This window comes from Limanda limanda, chromosome 1, assembly GCF_963576545.1.
Source record: "Limanda limanda chromosome 1, fLimLim1.1, whole genome shotgun sequence".
In the NCBI taxonomy this organism is placed as follows: Eukaryota; Metazoa; Chordata; class Actinopteri; order Pleuronectiformes; family Pleuronectidae; genus Limanda; species Limanda limanda.
Window position 1 is genome coordinate 40,780,520 of NC_083636.1, and position 10,555 is coordinate 40,791,074.

Genomic DNA, 10,555 nt, shown 5'->3' on the forward strand with positions numbered 1-10,555 from the left:
ATATTTTATTATATATTACATTTCCGGTTTCATGCCCCATAATACCGGCAGAAAACAAGGAAGATTTAGAAGAAGGAATATGGACCAAATAGAAGAGCGTTTGGCAGAAGCGATCTGAAAGTATGACCACTAGTATTATGTTGGGATTTTAAATATTAGCTGGTCTGTGTGTGTATGTGCCCCACACAAAGAAGGCGTCTCTAAGGTCGTCTTCAACCAAAAACGTTGCTACACCGGTGGCGGTGAATTGCTTTGCAACACGCGATATATGGATATAGAATAAAAGAGGACAAAATAAACCTGAAACATGGTACACAGAACACAAAAGGAGAAAATTAAATATCTGAACTGTTAAAGAAACAGAGTATTGTTTTAAAGCATAATGGGTTTTTATGGTAACAAAGCCTGGATATCTGCATTTTTAATTCCAAACTGATTTGTTTTTAAGGCATTCTATCTCTACAGTGTGACTCTTTGTCCATTCATGAAGACATAGGGGCCACTGAAGTCTATCTTTGGAAAGTTGTCAGTCACTTTCATTGTTCATTGTATTATTGGTGCAAAAACACAGGGAATTCCAAAGTATCTCATTTGTCTGCAAAGATAATACCCCACTCTAATTTTTGATTAATTGTTTATAGACCAGGTCATTTAGATAAATCAAGGAAATTACTTAATTATTATTATTATTATTTTAACAATAGTACTTTCCGAAAGGCCACCAATCAGAGCTCACTTAACACCCCATATAAGGAGACTGGTGCCGCCTCCTCCCCCCTCACCGTCTTTGCGGCAGCTCTAAGGGGTGAGGAGCCATGGTGAGGGGCTATGGTCAGCAAGTTTGGTGAGGAGCTATGGTCAGGAGCAACAATTCCTCTATCTCTACCCTCTTCGAACCACAGCTTATGCTTCGGACTCCGGGATCTCGAACCACAGCCGCTCCCAGCGCCGACGGATAACGAAACTGCAAGTGTCCCGGAGTGAACTTTAACGAGGTGGAATTTCGCCGTAGAAAAATACTATCAACGAATTTGTGGAAACTTTGGGGGGGCAAGGAAAGTTTTGTGTTGACGAGGAGTGCATTGGATACTTTTAAGGTGACATGCGAACATTCGGTAAGTACTTTTGAGTGTTGGAGGGGCTGTTGGCGTGTGCCGTTTAAATGTGTTTAATGTTACTACTGTACTTAGTAGTAACCCATAAAACAGTTCCCACGCGGGCTTTGTGTAGTAAATGCGGAACTAGCGTTTCGGAACTGTCGTCATTTGAAATGAATGCCTTCCTCGTTACTTAGGACTTATACGGGTTGCCACTTGCTTTTACCCGAACAATATACGAATGAAGTATGACCGGGACAAACGCGAGCTTCGGCCCATTGAATAATCCTTAAAGCAGAATATTTCTGGACCGTCGGTTTAGGACCAGCTCTCAGTCTGCTAATGACATGCAGCTGGGGCGTGTGCTGGAAATGGGGAACTGCAGCACCCTCTACTTGCAAGGGACTGTAACTAACATTTGAATTGACTCCTTTTTTTGCACTTTGGCTGTTTTTGTCAACATGTACAATGAAATGCAATATGTTTATGTTTGTCAGTGTATTTATACGATTAATCAATCAATCAAATTTGATTTGTATAGCCCATATTCACAAATCATAAAATGTCTCATAGGGCTTTAACAAGCCATCCTCAGCCCTTAACCCTCAACAAGAGTAAGGAAAAACTACTAAAAAACCCTTTTAACAGGGTAAAAAGAACGTAGAAACCTCAGAGAGAGACACATGTGAGGATCCGTCTCCCAGGACGGACAGAAGTGCAATAGATGTCAAGTGTAAAGAGAACATAATCAAGATAACGGTTTTAGCAGCAATGATAAGGGTACACATTTTGAAGCATAACTAAAGGTCAATGAATTGATGGATTATTATCAGTAATGGTTGAGTTACACTTCCAATACTGTCATAGAGATCTATAAGTTGGTGTTTTGTTGTTTTTTAGAGGTGCAGATATTGTGTTAGAAAAGGTGTGATAGGAATTGCTTTCTTTTGAAAATATCTAGTGAGCTGGCTTCCATTATATCTATTGGTAGTGTGTTCCATAGTTTGGGGCATACTTGACAAATCTTCTTTTGGCTACTGGGACCCTTCAGTAGACATGCAGCAGATGATCTCAGTGTTCTGGAGGGCATGTAGCTAATAAGAGAGTTGGCAATATAGCTTGGCCCTTGTCCATTAGGGGCCTTGTATACAAGGAGGAGGACCTTCAAGTCAATTCTAAATTGTTACAGGAAGCCAATGCAGAGCAGCTTAATATATGACTGCTGTGCTCTCTCCTCCTAGTTGTGGTTGATCAATATAATTAACAGTAAATTAAACATCAGGTAGGTTGGCCAAAAGTGAGGTGGATTGAAGAAGACATGACAATGCAGAAGGGTGTGTCAATGTGCAGGTTACAGAAAGGTATAGCGGAGCAAGATTATGGATGGCATTAAAGGTGAGGAGCAGAATCTCAGAAACAATGTGGTATTCGACCGGGAGCCAATGAAGCTGCTGAAGGACAGGAGATTATGCGAGCGGTCGAGTTCTGGACGAGTTTATGGTTGTGACAGACGGGCGAAGACTATTAAATTGGACGTAAATGGAAGAATGTGGACTGAGTAACATCCTTGACAGCACCATCTTTCTAAGCTCGCATCAATAATGACACCCAGACTCTTAAGGGAGGGGGAAACTAAGGAATGATCAATTCCATAACAATTCTCACTGTTGAACACTATTATTGTTCAATCGTGGGGAGACTATGTTGGTCGACGTATCCTTAACTTTTAGAAGAGCAACAGTATAGAGGTAATTCAGTTGCTGAAAGATTGTTAATGTTTAGCCCAGTTATCATCTAGTGTTGTCTGCTGGTGAGTCAGACAATCAAATGCTGAGTCAGTGCAAACCTGTTTGGTAGGTGTATGGACTCGTAGTTTAAGAGTAATTTTGTTTAATAAAAACTATAGTTTAATTTGGACAGGCCTTGAGCATTGCTGCTGTACCAGTATCATTACGGAGCCAAGTTTTGACTAAGAAAATACAGTGTAGTTTCTTCTTCTGTTATCATATCATTGACGAATGTAATCTATTCATGAGGACGTAGGTGTTCCGAAAACAGCCTGTCCTTGAGGATGTGTGGTCTTTGTCAGGCTTGAGCAAAACTGAAATAAGGTCTGTGTTCATGTGTGTTTGTATCGCTCCTTTTTATAGTAATCATGGAAAATGGTACTTTTAACTTTTGTTGAAGGTTAAATTAATGTGTGGGAAATGCTGTAATGACTAATTTTTCAGTTTCAGTTATTTTTTCCTGTTTTTTCTTATGCGCAGAGTGAGAAATCAGATGTGCTCTCAAAACTGTTATGGCTGTTTACCAGAGTAGTGACGGTGAGATTTCTGGGGATTCGTTCATTTCATTAAAGGTCTGCTAGGAGTGAGGTGTTAAACTGCGACCTACTTAACAGGGCCGGGGTGGTGTCCTTCAGTTTTTTTCTCAAATTCTGTAAGATTTGTGGAACTGTTGGATAGATTAGATTTGCCATCCTCGTTTGCTCAAATGCACACTATTGGCATTCATATTGTTTATGCAGGTAATTTAGTCATTTTCTCTGAAGTTGGAAGCATTTGTGTCGTATCAAAATCACCTATATTTTGTGCTTGTGACGTAATGTTGTAAATCACCTTTTCTGCATGTGTTGAAGCTTTGTAGCTGTAGAAATATTTTGTATGTGTAATTCACATTTGTGTGTGAGTAGTTTCAGCCTGAGCGATGGATACACAAATCTCCTATCAATGGACTCGACACTGAAGTTATTGCTACAAAAGATGAGTTAAAAATACATTTAGTCTGCAAAAAACAAATGTACAGTTGTCTACAGAATGTAAAGACCTGGGTCAGCTGGACTATGGTGAAAGAACAGAATCCATCCAACCTATGTCTTAAATGATTTTTAAATATGTAATTGCCTTTTAAGTTAATATGGTGAGCTATGCAACAGTTACATAGTCACACATCCAGCAGATGTGGAGCAACAGTTTTGTTTGTGTCATTTGATACATTGGTATTCAACATGTAGCAGACATTTATTATAAACATGGACTCATCCACATTCTAATTTTCTTTTTTTTTGTTTTCCTAGACCTGCGAAATGCTGAACTGAAGTCATCAATTGAAAGATAGCTCTCCATGCAATGTGGTCTGGATGTTCACACAGCCAAGACAGAGGATACCCTGCTGTCCAGCATCAGTGTAACAATGTTACTTCAGCACTAGTGGTTCACCGAGCAAATAGAATACAAATCAACATGGTAGCCCCTCAAGATCCTGAGGAGCTCAGAGACGTTGATGGTCCAGCTCAGAGGCAGCAAGACGATGCACAATCAGGGCAACCTTACCAAATCCTCCACCACAATGTAGCAAGCACTGGATACCAGCACCCAAAACCTGAGGACAGTGTATCTACTTCTTGGTATAGTTGGCACCAACAAAGCAGCTGCGCTAATCCTGACTATAATCCATCACCGCATGACACTGCAGAAAGCAGCTGCGCTAATGAAAACACTGGGAGACGACGTCTTTATAATGGTGGAAAAGATGAGGAATGTAGTGGGCAAAGTCTTAGTAGATATTCCCAGAAAGGGTCATATGTGAACAATAATGCTACACTGCAGCAAAAAGATTTAAGTTGTGCCTATTCAGTTTGTACCAGTTCCCTAGCACCTCAGAGAAATACTGTTGGAGTCACAGCACAGACATTTCCTTTACGGGGTCAAGGGTATTCTGGGCCTCTGAAGCAAACATCTAGCCCACTGCAATGTGCCTTGTTGAAAAGAAATTGTCGGCAAGGGAGAAGTTCACTGGATGCTCTCAGCTGTGAACAGATTGGAACACAAAACCTAGTACATTCAAGAACTCCCCGGTACCAGCAGCAGTTAACTCGTCCATCACCAGCCCAAGAAATAAAACCACTTACAGATGTCGAAATACATGACTATATTGCAAAAGAGGTTAAACAGTACAGAAGAACCCAAAGCACTGGAAACCTCCCCACATCCTCTGACAAAGGGACACAACAATATGAGGAGGTGCAACGTGTCAGCAGTGCTGAGCTTGGCATTGCTGCACTTGGAAAATCTCTTCCAGTGGACAGTTCAAAGGGCAGCAAAGTAAATGCTGAGTTTACTCAGACAAGTGATTGTCCTACAGTTCCATCAGAGAGACATTCAACAGGTACACAAATCTCTGTAAAAAATTGTTGTTGACAATAGTGGCTATGTAGATTCTTTGAATTGATACTATTGGGTCACTGTGTTACTAATCGTCACAATTTTGGGTTACAGTTTCACAGATCTGAATGGAATTCAACATGATTGGTCACATTAGAAATCTATGGTACCGAAATGTCATGTTTCGGATCCAAATTAAGGGAGATATGGGCTTACTAAATTTGGACTGTTTGGGTGGCTGGCTGTCTGTGAAAATCTCCTTTTTGATATAGGCCACAGAGAAATTGTTCTTACGTAGATATAAAGCTCATTTTCATCTCCAATTGTGTTTAAAGATCATGTTATAAATACATTAAAACAGTCAGGATTTTAAGTGATTATAACGTTAAAGTTGATTTTCAAAAATAACTATATTGTAAAAATGTCCATGTTAGCTTATTATTTCATCAATACCTCAAGAAAAATGTGGTCTTTGGATTTTAAGTTGGGGGTGAGATATCATTGTTTATATAAAGTAGCATCAAATCAAAAATTCTTTACAATGATGTTAAACAGCAGTAATCAGTACATGGCCAGGCACATGCAAAATACGAATTAACTCTATTGTTGATGGCTCCCAGTCCACTGGATAGTGTGGGTGGGATCATAATTTTTAAGACAAATGTTAATTCCATAACTACTCTTGCATTACTATTAGAAGGATGAGGTGGTAATGAGCCCATAAGAAGCTGTCGACTTAAGTCTCTGATGCCATGATTTTGTCTTTACTCAACATTGTGCATGGTTGTCCTTCACCATCTCCTGTTCAACACACCCTAAAATTGCACAAGAATTACAAAATGAAGTACTTCCTAAACTTGCACTGTAGTGCTCGGGGCCCTTATTATGATTCCAAAGTACTATCCTAGTGGTCTCGGAGAACATCAACAGTGATTGATATTTTGCATTGCCTGATCATGCAATCATCAGACGATATAGATAACATTTTTCTCTTTACACCCACAGAATACCTGCAACTTATGAGAACAGTTACTGCCACCAGCACAAATAATGAGGACACGAGTCCAGTACTTCTCATATCAAGGCCTGGAAGGACTTTGGGTGACCTGACTGAGAAGGAACACTGCAACAAGCCAAAAGGAGAATGCACATCTGTGGGGTTAAATATCAACCGGAATTTGGATGATTTGCACAAGGTGACTGGTGTTTCCTGGTCTCCCAAACACATGACCGTGAAAGAGGAAGGAGATGCAAGGCTAAACCCAGTTGACAATGTGGGTTGGGCAGTAGACTTTGACAGTTCGCAAGGTCTGGCTGATGTATCCGTAGATCTGCAAAGGTCTGTTATAACTGGAAACCAATTACTTGTACTCAATGAAAATCAAGGCACATTTCCCAATAGAAGGAAAACCTCTGAAGATCAACATTGTCATATAACGGATCAGGAAGTAATTGCACATCCCATGGTTACTTCATCAGTTGATCAAATTCAGATTCATAGCGTAATGTCAATTTCTACAGACCAAAGTGAACTGCTGTGGAACCAAGGAAGTCATCAATGTGTGATGGAGGATGCACGTCCTGTGCATTCACAAACAGATTTGTGTCTAGAAGTTACTGAAAAAATTGCCAAAGTCCAAAAACTGCCACTGCTCCCTGAAAGCAAGAGTCTGGCACACGCTCTGAAACTTTTGAAAGATCCAAAATATGAAGACATTTCAGATTATGAAGACGTGTCACAGGTGATGACAAAACTTCCAAACACAGAGCATGAGAAATGTAGCTTCCTGCCATGTGCTGAAAATCCTCAGTATGAAGATATAAGTGAAGATGAAAATCCAGAGAAGAAGAGATTAGCTCAAGAGATATTTTTTACAGAATACAACAAAAAGCAGTCACTATCTGAAAATGAAGGCCATGGACACGTGCAGGGTCAGGATCAGGTAAAGACTGAAAGCATTTCAGAAGAGAAGCTGATTTTACTAAATACAGCAAAACTCTGTACTTGTCCATGTTTTTTTGAAACTGATAATGGCTTTGAACATTTATGTCCTAAATGTGACAGTAAGAGACAACTGGGAGTGCAAATAAACCACTCGGTTTCATGTAGTCCTTCCTACGAGGATTTCGAAGATGGAGATGAGAGTGACGATCAGATGGATGACTTCATAGTCTTGCCTATAAGCATCACAAACATTATATTTGAACCAGAAAATGAAATCCAGGACATCCCAGAGATCATTGTGCAAGATGACAGTAAAAGCGGAGAAAAAGATGGGCACCATGACATGATTCCAACAGACTGTCCAGTTCCCAAACCAGTTACGGCTTCTGCTTCCTACAATATGGAGGTATTTGACACAGTTGAGAGCTTTCTACAAGCTAAAGCTGAACATGAAATGGTCCTCGAGGGAGACACACATACACCTAACAGGAGCAGGTTCCTCTCTGAGCCTGGTGACAGTAGTGAAACAGAAGACAGCTGTGATTACTCGGCACCTCTGCCTCAAGAGACAGACGATAATTCATCTGAACATTATGAGGCTACAAATGTGCAAAAAGGTCAAGGCAGGCGCCTAGACAATGGGAGCTGTATGGAAAAACCTATCAAGTTGATTGAAGCCAAAGCCAGCTCAAGGAATGTCCAACTCCAGACCATCATACAAACGTATTCCAAAAAAAAAGACATAATAATTGTTGATTCCGACACAGAAGATGAAAGTGACCAAAATTGCAGAAAGAAAGCTAAACGTAAGAGATCACCCTCTTCAGGCTCAATGGACTATGTAGATGCCCCATGGGGTCAGCAAATAGGACATCCACCTGAAACTTTGGAAAGTCTGTATCAAACCGTGAAAGAAACTGCAGACTTGCCAGTCCTGAAGCATACTGAGCTATTTCATAGTACAGCAGCAAGTGGGAAGCACCCTGAAAATAAAGCTGGTCATAAGCATGTTCAACAGGATATCACCAGGAAAAATAACGAGAGTATAATTATCCTTGACTCTGACACGGAGGATGAAAGTGACCAAAACTACAAAAGGGAGAACAGCAGCAGATCAATCACTAAAGAAAAGCTCATAGAAATGAGACCATTTGCTGAACGCTCTGACCTGTCTCTCTGCGTAAAAAATGCTGGACAGTTGATTGAAGCTAAAGTTGGCTCTGAGTATGTTCAACACAAGAGTAACAAACAAACAACCTCAAAAAGAGTTAAAGTTTTCATTGAGTCTGACAAAGTGGCGATTAGCAAAGAAAAGGCAACAGAGAGAATGCCCCCGTCAGTTCCGAAAGACAGTGATGCTATATCTCCTCAACAAAAGAGACAGTCAACAGAAATTGTAAACCGCCTCTGTGGAACTGCCAAGACAAGGCCTCGAAAAACCATACTATTATCTGAACAGTCACCAGAGAAGCGTCTTCAGTCTGTGGACAAGAAGGCAGATGCCACCTCAGGTACTTGTCCTGTGATTCCTGGCCTTTTGGTAAAGTCTGTGCACAATAATAACCTGAAACTTTCAAAAGAACGTGTCAACAGGCAGGATACAGATGAAACCCCTGCTCCAAAGACCCCTACAGCAACCAGTAAAAAGAAATACTCATTTGAAAAGAAGACTTTGAGTAAGGTTCAAGCCAGCATAATAAAACCCAGACCGGTTTCAAGGCAACTTTCGTTACCGAGAACCAACTATGACTCGAGGAGACAAGCAAGGCCAGGATCGAGTCACTCTGACAGGATACCCAAACAGAGGCGCAACTCCCACGAGTCTGCAACTCCCCTGATGAAGAGGGCCATGTCTGAAGCTAAACATTTGACCAAGGCCAGAAATCGAGACATTGAAAGAGAACAAAGTGTGTTATATTGCAATTTTTTTCAATGATTTTCCATAAATTCATCATAATCACATCAAGTTATTTCTAATGTGCCTGATGTAAAACCTTTTCTTTGATCCTCATTCTTACTATAGGATCCAACGTTGGTGTTGGTTACAAATGGTTGGAGAGCAGGAAAAAAGAGCCAAGGCTAACAAAGACAGGTGATTTTTCTTAACATGATTTGCTCCATGCATAACAATTGTTTTACAGCCACCTGATGCACTGTACAATGTCACCAGATTTTTGTCATTTTGAGATGCAGCTATAATCTTTTGTTCTCTCATTCTCTGCCGTTTTTACAACAGGTTCCGCCAGTGAGAGGAAGAGGTAAAGATCTCAAAGAGCGTTCCACCATCCACTCGTGTTCCAATGGACAGGTTGTTAATAACTGTTGCTGTATATGATTCTGTACGTACATTCTGTATTTTAATGGTGTGAATGCATGTTTTCACAAACAGTGTCATATGTTAGTATTTAAAATATCAGCTATTTGTGGTAGTGTTGTTTTCAATTGAAAGGAAATTCTCTTTTTCAAGCTACCTCACAATGAAGTTTCTCCACTTACTTTAGTGTTTATGCTCTGATTACACTTTGAATTTGAAGTGCTTGATATTTTAAACACATTTTTTCCGCATATAAATGTATAAAGAGATGGATACATATTTATATGATCCTATTCTTTTCCCCCTTTTTAACTTGGTATTGTTTTTGTACTCAGCCGTGGTTACATTCTGTAGGCAATGGTGTTATCTTTAAAAATGTTGTCATAAAAGTCTTGCAATGGCTCAATTTCTGCTTGTTTCATGTGTACTTTTATTTAACCACTTGATAGACTTTGCAGTGTAGATTGCACATGAGAGTGATCTCCAGTTTTAGATTCTGACATCGGATTGGGAACTGGAGTGACGGTAGCTATATTGTTGTTTTCACTTGGGTTACATCAACAGCTGGAAAATAGTGGCTCCAGAATAGACAATTAGCGAATTCATAGTTATATAAAGCCCCTTGAGATGCAATTGGGAGATTCCAGGCTTTAGACAGAATATTGAACTCTATTTAGTTGTATCAATAGGCATCTTGCTACAGTCAGGAGAAAGCTAATCTATTAGTGACATCTGAGATATCAGTAGCCACTATCACCTGGCTGCTTTCATCGTATTTTGTTTTTAATTATTTTCTTTTATTATTTAGTTTTTTTTCTGGGGAGGATGGCCGAAAGAAGATAGAGAGAAAAAACAGGCCAGCCTGTTGTTGTAGTAGCTCCTCTTTCTCTTCTCTATTTCACTTCCTCTTTTTCTCCTCCTCTTCTTTAAAAAGAAGATGCATGTTTACTCCATAGGCCCTTCTTCAGTGCATTTCAACCAAAAATTCCATTTATTTAGATTTGTACAGCACCTCATCACAACAGCAGCAATTATG

At 40.0% G+C, this 10,555-nt stretch overlaps 1 protein-coding gene across 1 annotated transcript; it reads left to right on the forward strand.

The window, feature by feature from the left end:
* The first annotated feature begins 808 nt into the window (after positions 1–808).
* On the forward strand, positions 809–9,930 carry LOC133007052 (uncharacterized). Its single transcript, XM_061075708.1, has 5 exons — positions 809–1,115; positions 4,174–5,264; positions 6,266–9,112; positions 9,229–9,297; positions 9,442–9,930. Exons 2-5 carry the CDS (start codon positions 4,226–4,228, stop codon positions 9,465–9,467), a joined length of 3,981 nt encoding a protein of 1,326 aa, XP_060931691.1. The 5' UTR covers positions 809–1,115; positions 4,174–4,225; the 3' UTR covers positions 9,468–9,930.
* Positions 9,931–10,555: the final 625 nt, after the last annotated feature.